This window comes from Nicotiana tabacum, chromosome 14 (genome assembly GCF_000715075.1).
Source record: "Nicotiana tabacum cultivar K326 chromosome 14, ASM71507v2, whole genome shotgun sequence".
Lineage (NCBI taxonomy): Eukaryota > Viridiplantae > Streptophyta > Magnoliopsida > Solanales > Solanaceae > Nicotiana > Nicotiana tabacum.
The window spans coordinates 27,601,494-27,618,728 of NC_134093.1; the positions used below are offsets into that span (position 1 = coordinate 27,601,494).

The 17,235-nt window shown below is 35.7% G+C and overlaps 1 protein-coding gene across 1 annotated transcript; it reads right to left on the reverse strand.

Moving 5' to 3' along the window:
• Positions 1–1,365: 1,365 nt before the first annotated feature.
• LOC107829208 (pleiotropic drug resistance protein 1) lies at positions 1,366–9,299 on the reverse strand. The gene is made up of 20 exons (XM_016656677.2): positions 8,820–9,299; positions 8,220–8,340; positions 7,626–7,799; positions 7,354–7,513; positions 7,019–7,095; positions 6,815–6,868; positions 6,315–6,707; positions 5,907–6,188; positions 5,492–5,808; positions 5,248–5,408; positions 5,054–5,157; positions 4,812–4,968; positions 4,546–4,730; positions 4,124–4,456; positions 3,743–4,033; positions 3,568–3,651; positions 3,123–3,484; positions 2,844–3,015; positions 2,500–2,754; positions 1,366–1,819 (listed from the first exon to the last, which is right to left on the reverse strand). The coding sequence occupies exons 1-20, from the start codon at positions 9,182–9,184 to the stop codon at positions 1,559–1,561; spliced, it is 4,308 nt and encodes a 1,435-aa protein (XP_016512163.2). The 5' UTR covers positions 9,185–9,299; the 3' UTR covers positions 1,366–1,558.
• Positions 9,300–17,235: the final 7,936 nt, after the last annotated feature.

Here is a 17,235-nt window from a genome sequence, read left to right on the forward strand (position 1 = left end):
ATATAATAATTTTAAATAGACAAATAAGAAAAAAGTGTCGCATGAACAATTGCAGTATCATTTTATTAATTTTTATTTCATTTTTAAGAACTTGATTTTCTGTAACAATCCGAGTTTAAAGGTTTTCAATCTCACAATAATGTTTTTCAGTCTTCAAGAATTAGCCAATGTGCTGGTATTTAACTTTTGTTTCCGTTTGTTTTAGAACTTTGTAACTATGGGTCCAGCGGCAAAATTTCTGCTCCTCCTTAATTCTCTAAATTTCTGCAATGGGAAATTTTGAATTTTGTTGTTGCAGAACAGAAAGTGATGTTCAAAGAAGAGAAAAGAATCAATGATATTATTAATGTTGCTTCTCCTGTGAACAATTGAACAACACATTCAAGTTTTGTCAATTGAGCAAGATTTATCAATAATTTGACAAGATAGCTATATAGAACGAAGATAGTATGACGTCTTGCTAATTCAGTAAAACTTGTGAACAATTGAATAACACAGACAAATTTTATCAATCCGGCAGAACTTATGATCAAATTGTACAAGTTATGTCCACCCGTCTTAATTTGTGAATAAGGCAAGTTTATGCCTCACTTATCAAATGTAATCTTAGCTTTAGCCTTGATATAAGCCATTTTTTGTCCAAGGATGAATTATTCATCTTTATTGCATCACAGAGGCAAGGAAAAAACATCCACCTCCATGTAACAAGTTCCTTCTTAATATGAAATGAAACTAAACCTCCCAACAATCTTAGGTGGCTTTTGATTTATAAAAACGAAAACAAATTGCAAGTTTTGCCAATTCATCAGAACTTTACGAATAATTTGTACCGAAGTTATCTAAGTTGTGAACAAGACAAGTTTTGTGTGATGTTACGTTCAAGTAGATTTGTGTATATCCATAGCTCCAATAATTAATACTCCACGAATATCTTTTATGAGGGTTAAATATTCTTCTCTTCGCAAGTTGAATTATTGGGATATCAATTGTTAAATGGGTTAATATATAATAGCATGAATGCAAATAAGTTATTAGTAGCTTAGTTTTTAAACTGAAATGATAACTACATGACAGAGAAAACAATGAATAGACCACCCTAAAGTTGATTTGTTTTCTTGAAATCTAAGAATGTAAGTAGTGCCAAAAGCAGTGTAAGATGCCTGTTTATAAGAAGTTTAATTTGTTTTATTGAGCATTATTCTAATACAATATATCTTGAAATATTATATTAGAAATTTTTGAGTGAAGAAAAGCACACATGAGAAAAGAAATGCTCTCAATCACCCTTCTGTCAAATGATCAGAAATGAAAACAAACATAATGCAGGGATAACGGAGGGTATTAATTAGAGAATGAAGACAACCATTAAATAAAATTGTATATATACCTCCATAAAAAATTATGAATAACAATTACCACATGTTATACAAAACTGGGAATTCAGAAAGATTAATAAAACATATATAGAACATACTGTATTCAGTAATCTAGAAAGTAATGTATATAATGCTTATTCAAGAATTAACAACAGCAAATTAAACACAAATAGACACTCTTTTTATCTTCTCTGGAAGTTGAATGCCTTAATACCCAAAGCAAATGTGAAGGCGAAAACAACAGCAAACGCAACGATCACAGCTGCAACAACTCCAAGAAAATCATGCTTAAATCCAAAGTTACTTCTCAGGAATTGTTCCACAGTTTGATTCTGATCAGTAAGTGGATCTTGGAGGTCTCCAAATTGAGATGCAACCAAACCATACAAAGTCCATGCAATAGGGCAAGCCCAGTAGTACCATCTCCACCATATCGGAATACGCTGTTTTTAGCCAAAAAGAAAAAGACAATGTCAAATTTTTATCAAGCTTTGTAACAGTAAAAGATATCTGGTATTAGGCTGGATTGGAAAATCAGTTTTTTTGCTTTTTGGCGTTGCCATGTGGTTATTATGTAAGGTAAATTGTTGATGTCGCTAGTATTTACATGACAATGTTATAAATGTGATCAGTGGTGTAGACACACTATGCCAAGGGTGGTCAAGCAAACATACTATGTCAAGGAAAATTATACTGCATATATAAGTCAACTACTATTTTATATGGTTAATATATTATATTTTGAACATCCTTAATATAGTTGAGTGAGGTAGTTCAGCAGTCTAGAGTATTCAAAGGGATGTGTTTTTCACGGATTCAAAGTTATCTGCCCATTTTATTTGCCAAAACTAAACGGAGATCACCGTCTAATGGTCTATTTGACTCTTTTTCAAATAGTTTATACCATTTGTCAACAAAAAAAATTATTGGCTAGTTTAAAGTGTGAACACCCTTGGCGGTCCATTTGTCGACAAAAATAATTTATTGACTTGTTTAAAATTTTAACACCCTTGGCAGAATTCCTAGCTACACCCCTGAATGTGATCGATCATACATGAAACTACTCTCAATTTGTTTTTATGTACTACTAGAAGAAAAGTTGAAATTAGATTTAAGAACTTACAGGTCGTGGAACGATGAAACCTGAGAAGAGATTCCATACTGTATAGAAGAATCCAGCGACAATTGAAGCAACGTTTTGATTCGGGGTCACAGCCACGGTCATCATACCAAAGAAGGTGAAGTACAAGAAGGTGAAGAACATGAAGAAGAAGTACCAAAAGAATTTTGCAACAGTCCATTCAAATCCAATCATAGAATAGACAATGAGACCATAGACAGTAGCTTGTACAAATACATAAGGTATTTCAATGAGAACCTGCAAGAAAATTAAGTATTTATAAACAATGTGAACTATTTAAGCCTTAAAACTTGTAATGTTATAATAAAATTCAACTATCTGCTCACTTGTGCAAAGGCATATGGTATGGCAGAGTACATTCCAGCAGCTTTTTCTCTGTAAAATACAGTACGCTCAACGGATACAACGGGCTGAACTGATGATGAATTTTGTACACCAAGGAAGAGAACAGCAGCATACATAGATCCCATAGCATTAATTAGATCTTGGTTCCTACTCCTGTAATAACAAAAAAACAAAGAGGAAATGTTAGCATTAAGACTTTAGAGTTGCCAGTTTGTCTTCTTATTCCTTTTGTGTGTGTGTGTGCGTGTTATTGTACTTACACTTTGGTACCAATATCCCAGAACATTGTCCCGAAAATGAGTGCTATAAAGGTTGTGAAGATAAATCTGACTGCAGTGTAAGCCGGATTACGCCAATACGACCAGTGTTGCTTCCATAGGCAAGCCATACATTGGGTCCAAAATGGCTGTGAGAATTCAGAATCAAAATGCAGGTCACTTGTACCAGGCCGCGGCACACTTAGTTCATCAATCAAGGCTTTGTTCCTCCTGTAGAGGTCTGACTTTTTGTACAATTCAGTAAAATCAACTCCTAATGCCATTTCTTGAGATGTGGCTGTGACTTCTAACATCCAAGTTGCTGGATTGTAACCCTCCACTATTTTGCTTACTCCAGGTATTGACTGAAATTGTAACAAAAACTAAACTCAGTGCTTGATCATATAAACTCAGTAAGAGGAACTTATTTTCTATAAAGAGAACTTACCTCAAAATATTTTATCAAATGGCATGATTGGCGGCCTAATGGACCAACGTATATCTCTTGTCCTCCTCGTTTCATTAGAAATAACTGTAAAGATGTATTTTTCATATTAGTATCTGATATCTAAAGGGAAGGCATAAGACAAACTAGAAATAGATGCAAAAGGTGTTCAATTTACCTCGTCGAAAGCCTCAAAAATGTCAATGCTAGGCTGATGAATGGTACAAACAACGGTTCTTCCTGTATCGACAGTGTTCCTAACAGCTCTCATCACAATGGCAGCAGCTCTTGCATCTAACCCTGAAGTTGGTTCGTCCATAAAAATGATAGAGGGGTTTGCCACTAGTTCAACTGCAATCGTCAACCTTTTACGTTGCTCAGTTGACAGACCGTTGACTCCTGGCAACCCGACTAAGGCTGATCTTAATGGTGTAAGCTCCACAAGATCCATAACTTGCTCAACAAACATCTGCCAATAGAAAAATCTGTCAACTGCCACTTTATTTATAGGATAAATTCTCATTATAGAAGTAAATGAAGTAATGTAAGGGGAACTTACCATCCGTTTTTTTTCATCGACGTCTTGAGGTAAACGCAGCCAAGCTGAGTAAACCAATGACTCAAAAACTGTAACATACGGTGAATGGATGTCATTCTGTTCACAGTATCCGGAAATACGCGCAAATGTTTCTTGCTTCTTGGGATATCCAGAAATCTTTATGCTCCCGTCAATGTAACCTCCGGTTTTCCTTCCAGCCAAGACATCCATTAATGTTGTTTTACCAGCCCCACTAACACCCATTAAAGCTGTGAGAACACCCGGCCTGAAAGCGCCACTCACACTCTTCAAAAGTACCAATCTATTGTCACTGGTACCTGACTCTCTCATTTCCTGCAAGTCATCAAAATATTTAGTCACATTTTGATTTGAGGAAAATTGAAGCATTAGTTTTTGATGACTAGCAATTTTTCGTTACTTACCGGAGGCATATCAACGGAGTATACAACTTCATCGAAAGTGATGGAATGGGGATCAAATGGAAGAACCATTCCCTTCTTATTCTCACTGACAGAATCTCCTTGTGTGCTAGTTATCTGGGGTGATGATTCAGTATTTTCGTTGTTCTCACTCTCGTCTGAAATCGTAGCTTGTGGCTTATCAAATGCTGCAGATACTCACTCTATGTCAGTACATATCATCTTTTTTATTTAAGGATATATTGAAGAAGAAACTCGAGGATACTCACGATTAAGATAAGCGAGAGCAACACTGTAGGCGATGTTAAACATAACTGTGAATCCAGCAAGTGCCCCTACACCTATCCAGTACCAATATGCATCGGGGAAGAACCCTCGAGCTCTTACCACTGCAGCTCCAAGCGGCTCAGTTCCACCGGCTACAATCTGTTTTACAAGAGAGTGGATTCAGCATTCATTTATACTTGAAGAATTTTAATTACTTGCAAGGACTAGAGGTATTGAAAGTTACATGTTTCCACTTTTTCCCATCAAATTCATTCACAAGAATTGCATTCACAGAATACATCAATGGTGACGTCCAGTATCCCCAAATCCACCAATCCTTCACATCATCTACACCATTTTGGAGAAAAGAGAAAGTAGACATCAGTCATTGTACAAGACAAGAGCTATATATTTCAAACATCTAAATCACAAACTTACTTCGTGCTAGAATAAAACCGCCCAATGCAAACTGTAAAAGAAGAGCAAATGCTCCAAATGTGCTAGCAACTCCCATGGTCCTTCCTACTGCTGCAATAAATCTGAACAACGCTGATGCCATCTGGTTTACTAGTAAGAGTAGCAAGAATTGTTTGAAAAATCTGCATACAAGATAGTCGATCAATAATCAGCATATTTGTGACATTAAACCAATGACTATATACCATAGTCTTTCTTTCCTTACCTTCCAACATTGGGATCAAATCCGATGACATAATACGTGAGGAACACCCACATCCCAACTTCAGCAAAAGTTACAGGGATTTTGAGGATCCATGAGGGAATTGCGTAAGCCCACGAAGGATAGAAGAGAAAGTCTCTTTGCTTGTAGAAGACCGGAAGCTTGTAAAGTGTCATAGGGAGCTCAGATAAACCATTAAACATAATCATAATAACCACAAAAAAGAGAGCACCAGAAAATATATTTCCATCTTCTGCAGTATCCCGAGGCATCTTAGTTCGGAAAAATATGGTCATTGTCATAAGTGCAATTACCAGGAGCTGATCATAAAACAAAGAGAGGATTAATAAATTGCACATGTACATGACAAAACAATGACATAAATCAATATATCAAAAAGACCAAGCTAAGTAGTCACCTGAAAGAACTTGAAGAGGTAAACAAATGAGTTTCTTTGCATTAGCAGTAGTTCTCTTTCAGTGCAAACCTTCAAAAGTTGTTTCTTCCCTATACCAAATTTTTGAGTAGTCAAAGCAGCAGGGTGGCTTTTACTCTTGTCAAATGCGGTTGTGAGCTCATCGCTTACTTTTCTTCCAACATGGAAAGACTGATAAGCTTCAGCAAATTCTTTTGATGTGATGAACCGGTACGGCTCATCCCTCCTTACCCAATATTGTTGTTGATCCTTCTTAGATGTCACCTGCCAAAAATCCAAAAGTTTCCGTCATTAGAACCAAAAATGCATTAATGCTTCTAATCGAAACAGATTTTATAAATCAGTAGTAATGTATTTGGAGAGAAGTGCTGAAACTGATAATTGACATACTTCTTGTAAGAAGTCAGCGGCGCCTTTTCTCTCAGGGCATTTAAATCCCATGGATTCAAAGAAGCTGAGCACGTCCTCTCGCGGACCCTGATAAACAATATACCCATCGGATAACAGAATAATATCATCGAACAGGTTGTAGGTCTCGGGGGCAGGTTGCAAGAGAGAAATCAGAGCTGTTCCCTTCATGATTCGAACAGATTGCTTTAAGGAATTCACAATGGAGTAAGTAGTGGAACTGTCCAATCCAGTTGATATTTCATCCATGAAAAGTGCTTTAGCTGGTCCAACAATCATTTCACCAGTCGTCACACGCTTCTTCTGTCCTCCTGAAATACCCCTTATCATTTGATCTCCCACCATAGTATCTGCACAAATATCCAGTCCCAGAATCTGCACAATTGAATTTACAAACAAATGAATTAACTAATTATTTATCAAAATTCCCCGGCCTTTCGATAGCACTAATGTAATAACAATGATTGGAAAATGAATATTACCTTAAGAATATAATCTGTAACCACTTTGGCTTCTTGTCCTTCTGTTGATGCAGCCTACATTTCCATTCAACAATAAGAATATTAATTATTCACTCTGTTTCTTAAGAAAAAGGAAAATTGTGCTACATGAAATATCTCAAAGAATTTTTTTTATTATTATAATTTAACATATCACCAGTTAAGAGGATTCAGTTTCTTTCTTACCTTCATGAACATGTCAATATCAGCATCTGGTTTGATATTAGCTGCTTTCTCTCTTCTTGATAGTTCAGCCAACATTTCTGGAAAACAATTAAAAAATCATGATTCATTTAATTTCACTATACATATTGAAAGGATTCAACTTATATACACTAACAGCGCAAAGAGTTTTTACATTCTTAATATAATTTAACATGCTATATAACTCTGCATGTTTTATTTTTCAGGTAACTAGTTCTATTTATTATGGACAGTATAGAAATTCTTTTACACCGTCAGTGTATAGGAAGTTAAACTGATACTGAAAGCGAAGTTAATAAGAATTAAATCGAACTAACCATAACGAGAGCCAATGCCTTGGCATCTTGCAGAGAACTCCAAAGTTTCTCTAACAGTCATTTCTCCAATATGCAAATCATGTTGGCTAATATAAGCTGCTGTTCTTTGTGGTACAAACTCATGTAATTCATGTCCATTATATGTCACCTTTCCAGTGACCTGATTTCCAATCACATTAAAAAAAAAAAAAAGTTAGGTCTTATTTTGAAGGGAAAAAAACACTGTTTTTTGTAAGTTGTTTTTATTATTTTGGAATTTGTAGTGATCTTACCTTTAGAGCAGAGTCAAGTTTACCAGCCAAAGCAAGTAACAAAGTAGTCTTTCCAGAACCAGGAGGTCCCAAAAGAAGAGTCATTCTACAGGGCTTAACTATGCCACTAACATCCTTCAGAATTGTAACTTGACGTTTTCTCGATGGAAGTATGTGAATTGAATCCAATAGGCCCTTTAAAACCAACAACAGAAGAGAAAAAAGTTAGTTTGAGAACATTGTAATTTGTAGAAATTTTTTCTAAGTCATACTTATTACTAGTATTATATCTTTTTCATTTGTGGCAAATGTTGTGGTAAGCACCCTCCAAGAGGTTATAACTTCGAGTCACCCCAAAAGCAAGGTGAGTAGTTCTTGGAGGGAGGGAGCCGAAGATCTATCGGAAATAGCCTCTCTACCCCAGGGCAGGGTAACATCTGCGTACACACTACCCTTCCCAGACCCCACTAGTGAGATTATACTTGGTTGTTGTTGTTGTGGCAAATGCTAAAGCATTAGTTCTTCTATAGGTGATACATACATATAGATATACATATACATTTTTATGCATACATTCAAAACCAATATAAATCTAATAGTTGTTGAGATTCTTACCTCAACGAAGTTAGAAATGAAGTTGGTAAATGTAGGCAAAGCTCTGCTTCCTACATATGCATCTGCGTCGATATTTAGATGCTCAAATCTCACTTCTATTGATGGAAAATCAATCCCAACTCTGTTTTTCCAAAAAAAAAAAAAAAAAAAAAACGTCAGAACTTAGCACCAAATTAAATAATCAAGGAAACCCAACTCAATTATAGAAGCAAAAAATTTTCTTATTTGATAGTGTAAATAACTTTTTCCCTACTAGTGTATTATAACATGACATGTTATAATAAATAACTAGCAATATTTTACTAATACTACATACCTCTATATAACAATCATTTATATATAACAATCATTTACTACAAAAACTAAATTTTTCTCGGATCCGATTTTTGATGTTATGTTATAATATATGTCATATATATGAGCACTTTACTATAGCAGCCAAAAAATATCGAAACAAACGGGGCTGTTATGGAAAGATTTGACCGTATTTGTAACTATTTTTTAGCTAACCTGGTAGTATTAAATATTTTTTTAGCACGATTAGTGTATAGAAATTAAACTCAAAGTGAAGTTTTAAAAAGTAATAGTAATTTCACTTGCCTGTCAATTCTATTCTTGAGTTTCAACAAGAACTTCTCATTATCTTCATCAGCAACTTTAACAAGCCTCTCAAGCAAATTCTTCCTTTCTAAAACACCAAGATCATCCACATCAACTTCAGCAGCAGCACCTTGTGATCCAAATAATATACCTTTTCTTAATCTATCATAAGTTGGTAATTTTTCAAGTGCAGCCCATTTAAGTGCTTCTTCATCATCTTCATCCCTTGCCGAACGCGAAAATACCTCAGCACCATTATTTCTCCATATTGAATTGCTATTTTCCCTTATACTTCCTCTCATACTTCCCCTTATACTTGCTCGTAAACTTAGGCCTCGCAAATTACTTAAATCTGCTGGCTCCATCTTGAGCACTAATTAAGTAGTTCGACTTTCAAAATATTTTCAAATTTTATCAAATGAACTGAAAATGGAAAAGTAGTGTAATTAGTTAGAAGAACAAAAGAATAGAAGGAGAAGTTAAGAGTAGTTGTCCAAGGCAAAGGACTTATATAGCAACAAAGAAAAGGGAGAGGCGGCTATGGCATTGATTTTTTTGATTTGTCGTATACATGCATAGTACTTTGGTCTTTGGAATTATTGACCTAACATTTTGACGAAATTTAATTTGAATTATTTGACGTATACAGTACTTGTATAGGAAACTTCTATAATCACTGTTCATAAGGAGTCATATGTGACCAAATGAGAAAAAGACTTGAAAGAAACTTCGGGGGTAATTAACGTGTGAATTATTAGAATAGGAGCTTATAATTTGGAGAGGTTGCAGTCAAAGCAGCCAAAGAAAAAAAGCCGCCAGCCACCAACGTCTAGAAACATGCCAAGTCAGCATAGTATTTTATTTCTATTATTAATTTTTATTATAAATATTTTTCTATAATTAATTTAACAGAATTTATATATGCTTTTATTTGATTTTTAATAGCATTGGACTTGTGATTTTACCGAAAAATGTGAAAGTTACAACAAGCCAGCCGGTCAAAAAGAGAATTGATATTTGGCTTAAAATATATATATTTATATGTTTATCATCTCATGTTTTACTCGTATCTCTTAGATTTCGGATATAAAATGTATTGATTTATGTTAATTTGTGGTATTTCTATAAGTATGTAAAAATCATCCGGATGCAATAGGGGGCGAAAGGTGCGAGATTAGAGCCAAAACGAAGAAAAAATGGAAAATGTTGAATTCCAGCGCCACAAGCAGCCCACGCCACCTGTGGCGCCGTTTACAGAATGCTCAATTTGCCAGCGCCCCACGCTCACCCCCCCCCCCCACCCCCCAACTCGAATAAAACCAAGTCTAAACCTAATTTGGAGGGTATCTAACATATTTTTTAGGGAGAACATGTCACTTTAGAGGAGAACATAAACCACGCTTGGAGCAAGGATTCTCAGTTTTTTTCTCGTCTCTTCCTTTAATCTCATAGTTTATTAGTTCTAGAGTTTTGGGTGCTACATGAACGTTGTAGTTTGAAGCTTGAATTGTTCTTATTATTTTATCATATTGGTTTATTTATTCAATCTTGTGCTTAATTATTTGATTGCTTGATCACCAATTAAATACTATCTACGAATCTAGGATTGAACTCAGGAGAGGGAATTCTAGATTGCATATAAGATTGAGTAGAGCAAGATCTTGAACTAGAGCATCGGGAACGGATTTGCGATTAGGATAGGAAAATACCTAATCGCCTTGCTTGGTTATTATACGGGAATTATTAATGCGTTCTTGTTAATCCTAATTCTATAGGAATAGAGGCGTTAGGTTAGTTTGAATGGGCGAGTAGTACTTCGGGAGAAAGCTCGAGTAATATTAACCCTGTCAATCAATAAACTGAATAAATTAATTCGACAATTTAGGTAGAAAACTCAACGGGATTATTAGCTAACCTATAACTCTAGAATATCGTCTCTCATAATTTTGCCAACTTATTCCTTTAATCTCTTTGTTTGTTACCGTAGATTAGTTTGAGTTAATTATTCATACTTTAGGAATCGCTTGAATAAATTAATTGTTTGGGTTTAATTTAGTTGATAGTTAATCACAAGTCCATGTGGGTACGATATCTGGACTTACAATCCTATATTACTTGTCGATCACGTATACTTGCGTATGCGTTTGGGAGCAATAAGTTTTTGGCGCCGTTGCCGAGGACTTAGAAATTAACTATTTGACTAGATTAGATTTTTACTTTTTGTCTATATAAGTTTTATTTATTTATTTTATCTTAGTTTAATATTTTATTATCTTTATTGATATGGCATCTTGGAATGAGGATTGGTCGAATATTAGTTATTCTTATTATGGTGACCCTTGTCCATATTGTGGAGGACCACACTTGTGGCAAAATTATGAATCTCAATCTTATGAGTGGAATATTTATAATGTGTATGGTGGTCAAAGTAGCTATTGGGATGGTTATCCTAATTCTTATTATCCTTCCCAGAGCTCTTATTATGATGTTTCTAATAATGTTTATGAGTTTGATAGGAGCAATGAAGTGGAGGATATGAAACGTGTTGCTCGTATTATGGACATGATGAGGCAAGTAGCCGAGCAACAAGATAAAAGTCAAAAAAAGACTGCCTTAGCAATCGAAGGATTGCAGGCTAGAATGGGCGAATTAATGGCCAATTTTCAAGAAGAACCTCAACTCGACTAAGACAGCGAGTTCCCGCGAGAAGATAACTTTAAAAAAGAAGATATCGTGAGCCAAACTTGGTTAGAGGAACAATCTCAACGGGTAAAATTTCATGGGATTCCACGTAATGATCTTTCAAATATGACAAAACAGCTGATAGATGAAAGAACTGAGCTCGAGCAGGAGAAAGACCAATTTGGCTCAAATATCCATGACTTGCAGGCTCAATTGAATAAAAAGGTTGAGGCGTATGATGCCCTACAATCAATTGATGTGGATACTGGTCAGCTTGTGAAGCAAAAAGAGGAGTTCCAACTATTCGACCATAATATTATTAATGATGCCAAGGTTGACGAAGTGTGCAAAAGTGAGGATGTTAAAAATGAAACGATTTTAGAGTTGGAGCGTATTGGATCTCATTCTAACCACTTTTCAATATGGAAGAGTCAATGGATGGGGAACAAAGTGCATACATTCTGAAAATTACAATGCCAAGGAGACAAAATGACATCCCTCACTTAAGGGCCAAGAAGTACAAGATGTGATATCTATTACTTGGTTCCTTTATTTTCACACCACCACCCAAGGAACGTGACAGAAAAATTGATGCAAAATTGGGGGCGCAATTCATATCCTCAAAGTGGAAGAAAAAGTGGTGAAAGTGATGGCGTCATGGCGCGACTATAAATAAAGTGTTTGTTGGAAGGCAACCTAATTCTACTGTTTCTTTTTATTTTGTTTATTTTTTTAATTTATTATTGTATTAGTTTTGTAGTGTTATTATTGTATTTTGTAGGAGTAGGAGGATGGAGTCAAATCTAATAGGCGACTGCAAAAGCGAGCAGGTAGTTGAAATTAAGTGTGAGGTACCCGCACAAAGGATCATACCTAGGAGAAGTCTAAGTATTCCGTGAGTTGCTAATACTTCGGACTTCGGCCTACCATGGAGTCTCTTTTACCTTTTTATTATTTATTGTATGTATTGAGGACATTGCACTATTTTAAGTGTGGGATGAAGAAATTGTTTGAATAATTTTTCGTGCTACTCTAGCTTGGTTGTAATATTCTTTCTTAGTGTAGTGATTTTTGAAAAACAAATTGAAAAAAGAAAACGAAAAGGAAATATATTTTAGAAATTTGGACTTTTCCCAGCGATGGATTTTGTGGAGAGCTTTCTTGAGGGATTAAAGTCCGATTAAAAAATACCAAAAAGAATTTTTTTTAGGATAGTTAGGTAGGATCTCTTGGTTCTTTTTTTGGGCGCCGGTTCTTTTCCAAGTGTGTATCTTGAACCGGGTACTTTATTTTTTTTTTTAGGAGTAGGTTAGGAAGAAACTGAGTTTCTCTGAGGTGCCTAGTGATATGTTTGGTGCTGGCACATTAGGCTATGACATGCGATCTATCTTCCTGTACATTTGATTTGATTTGTGATGCCTCAGTAAAATAAATAGCCTATGACGCCTTCTCTCAGTTGTTTGACTTTTTATGCCACATAGTACAATATTGCTTAAAATTTTTCAATTATATGTGCTTGCTGGACTTGAGAGTTGAACAGAACCGTCTTGATTGAGTCATGTGCAATGTATGCGTGAGGATTTGTGATCTTTTGCTCTATCCTGTGTAGCCTAGAACTTTCCCCGTGTGTTAATTGAAGAGAAATCATTAAGTTGAGCTTGTCTAAGAGATGACATAGGCGTTTCTTGCTTGATAATAGACATGCTTGTCACATAAAAATAAAATTTTCCGTCACTAACCCCTTTGAGCTTATAGACCTTTTCTTTGGCACCCACATTACAAGTCGTGCCCCTATTTTGTTCTTAATTAAAGATTGTTGAACCTTTACCTCCTAAGGCACTTAGTCGCTAAAAGACGTAAAGTGAGATATTGGAGAGTAGCTTTCGAGTGGAACCATGGAAGGGCCCTTAAAGCGCACTAAAGTTGTGAAAAAAAGTCACTAGCCAATGACCTTAATGTATGGAGTGTGTGTAGAAAACAAATTGCAAGAAAGAAAAAGAATAGTTCAAATAAGGTAGAAAAACGCACATCTCCTAATCTTACTAATTCGTGCTAGTGGAAATATAGAGGTGCTTAATTGAAAAGAGGGCTATGTTATATATGGTGTATGACGAGTGAATTGGTTGAGAAGAAGATATGCTCGATTGTTTAGTGTAGTGTATTAAAGTACTTAGGAGGGTTAGTCATTATTCCTAAATATATCCTACCCGTCCCTTAGCCTACATTACAACCTTAAAGTCCTAATTGATCCTAGATTTGGCTAGCTTAGATTGGTAGAAATTTACACTACGGACAAGCTTATGGTACGACCACGAGATGCACATGAATTCTTTGTGAGAGTGAGCGAATTTTGTTCAATTGTGTGATGTCCTTAAATTATATTCAAAGGCATACTTGAATGTGTGGACTATTCTATATTCACTTTTTTGTTTGTTGGTGAGGGCATATGATCTCATGAAGGATTAGTAATGTTATAAACTTCTCTTGTTGGATGAGTGCGCGAGTGAGGGTGCTTAGTGGTAACAAGTCGGCTCTTGAGGTAGGGTGGTTACGGATATGTTATTTGTATTCATTGGATTGAAATGATATACTTGGGCATGTTTAAAATAGGAAGAATGTGAAATTTGTATGTTCGTGCTTGATTGCCGGTATCGATCATAGTCAAGGGTAGAGTGTATAGTTAAAAAATTGAACTAGTTGGGATGTGTACGTTGTTGGGGTGTAGTTGATAGTCCCGTTGCTCGAGGATGAGCAAGATTCTAAGTATGGAGTGTTGATATTTGACTCAAAGTATATATATATTTATATGTATATCGCCTCATGTTTTACTCGTGTCTCGTAGATTTCGGATGTAAAATATATTGATTTATGTTAATTCGTAGTATTTCTCTATGTAGGAATCATCTGGATGCAACAAGGGGCGAAATGTGCGATATTAGAGCCAAAATGGAGAAAAAATGGAATATGTTGAATTCCAGTGCCACAGGCAGCACCCCACTCCACATATGGCGCCGTTTATAGAATGCTCAATTGCCCAGCGCCAGGGCTAGCACCCCACGCTATCCTAGGTGCTGGTGACGGGAAATATCTCCTACTTCGCTCGCGACAAGGTTATTTTGGCCCAAGACCCTCCCTCCCCCCCTCCCCAACTCGTATAAAACCAAGTCTAAACCTAATTTGGAGGGTATCTAACATACTTTTGAGGTAGAACATGTCACTTTAGATGAGGAGAACACAAACCACGCTTGGAGCAAGGATTCTCAGTTTTTCTTCTCGTCTCTTCCTTTAGTCTCATAGTTTATTAGTTCTAGAGTTTTGGGTGCTACATGAACGTTGTAGTTTGAAGCTTGAATTGTTCTTATTATTTTATCATATTGGTTTATTTATTCAATCTTGTGCTTAATTAATTGATTGCTTGATCACCAATTAAATACTATCTACGAATCTAGGATTGAACTCAGGAGAGGGAATTCTAGATTACATATAAAATTGAGTAGAGCAAGATCTTGAACTAGAGCATCGGGAACGGATTTGCGGTTAGGATAGGAATATACCTAATCACCTTGCTTGGTTATTATACGGGAATTATTAATGCGCTCTTGTTAATCCTAATTCCATAAGAATAGAGGCGTTAGGTTAGTTTGAATAGGCGAGTAGTTCTTCGGGAGAATGCTACGAGTAATATTAACCTTGTCAATTAATAAACCAGATAAATTAATTCAACAATTTAGGTAGAAAACTCAACTGGATTGTTAGCTAACCCATAACTCTAGAATATCGTCTCTCATTGAATTTGTGTCTAATTTCGCCAACTTGTTCCTTTAATCTCTTAGTTTGTTACTCTAGATTAGTTTGAGTTAATTATTCATACTTTAAGAATTGCTTGAATAGATTAATCGTTTGGGTTTAATTTAGTTGATAGTTAATCACAAGTCCATGTGGGTACGATATCTGGACTTACAATCCTATATTACTTGTCGACCACGTATACTTGTGTGTGCGTTTGGGAGCAACGGATTTTTGGCGCCGTTGCCGAGGACTTAGAAATTAACTATATTACTAGATTAAATTTTTACTTTTTGTCTATTTGAGTTTTATTTATTTATTTTATCTTAGTTTAATATTTTATAATCTTTGTTGATATAGCATCTTGGAATGAGGATTGGTCGAATATTGGTTATTCTTATTATGGTGACCCTTGTCCATATTGTGGAGGTCCAAACTTGTGGCAAAATTATGAATCTAAATCTTATGAGTGGAATATTTATAATGTGTGTGGTGGTTAAAGTGGTCATTGGGATGGTTGTCCTAATTCTTATTATACTTCCCAGAGCTCTTATTATGATGTTTCTAATAATGTTTATGAGTTTAATAGGAGCAATGAAGTGGAGGATATGGAACGCGTTACTCGTATTATGGACATGATGAGTCAAGTAGCCGGGCAACAAGATGAAATTCACAAAAAGGTTGCCTTAGCAATCGATGTATTACAGGCTAGAATGGGCAAATTAATGGCCAATTTTTAAGAAGAACCTCAACTCGACGAAGACAGCGTGTCCCCGCGAGAAGATAACTTTGAAAAAGCAAATATCGTGAGCCAAATTTGGCTAGAGGAACAACCTCAACAGGTAAAATTTTATGGGATTCTACGTAATGGTCTTTCAAATATGACAAAACAGTTGATAGATGAAAGAACTGAGCTCGAGCAGGAGAAAGACCAATTTGGCTCAAATATCCGTGACTTGCATGCTCAATTGAATAAAAAGGTTGAGGCGACTGATGCCCTACAATCAATTGATGTGGATACTAATCAGCTTGTGGAGCAAAAAGAGGAGTTCCAACTATTCGACCATAATATTATTAATGATGCCAAGGTTGACGAAGTGTGCAAAAGTGAGAATGTTAAAAGTGAAACGATTTTAGAGTTGGAGCGTATTGGACCTCATTCTAACCACTTTTCAACATTGTGTTTAGTTGGTGATACGAGAATTGATCCATTCAAGCATATGGAGGAGTCAATGGATGGGGAACAAAGTGCATACATTCTGAAATTTGCGATACCAAGGAGGCAAAATGACATCCCTCACTTAAGGGCCAAGAAGTACCAGATGCGATATCTATTACTTGGTTCCTTTATTTTCACACCACCACCTAAGGAACGTGACAGAAAAATTGATGCAAAATTGGAGGCGCAATTCATATCCTCAAAGTGAAAGGAAAAGTGGTGAAAGTGATGGCGTCGTACCGCGACTATAAATAAAGTGCTTGTTGGGAGGCAACCCAATTCTACTGTTTCTTTTTATTTTGTTTATTTTTTTATTTATTATTGTATTAGTTTTATAGTGTTATTTTTGTACTTTATAGGAGTAGGAGCATGGAGTCAAATCCAATAGGAGACTGCAAAAGCGAGCAGTTGGTTGAAATTAAGTGTGAGGTACCCGCACAAAGGATCATACCTAGGAGAAGTCTAAGTATCCCGTGAGTGAGTTGCTAATACTTTGGCATTCGGCCTACCATGGAGTCTCTTTTACCTTCTTATTATTTATTGTATGCATTGAGGACATTGCACTATTTTAAGTGTGGGGTGAGGAGATTGTCTGAATAATTTTCCGTGCTACCCTAGCTTAGTTATAATATTATTTCTTAGTGTAGTGATTTTTGAGGGAAAAAAAAGAAAATGAAAAGGATATATTTTTTTAGAAATTTGGACTTTTCCCATCGATGGATTTTGTGG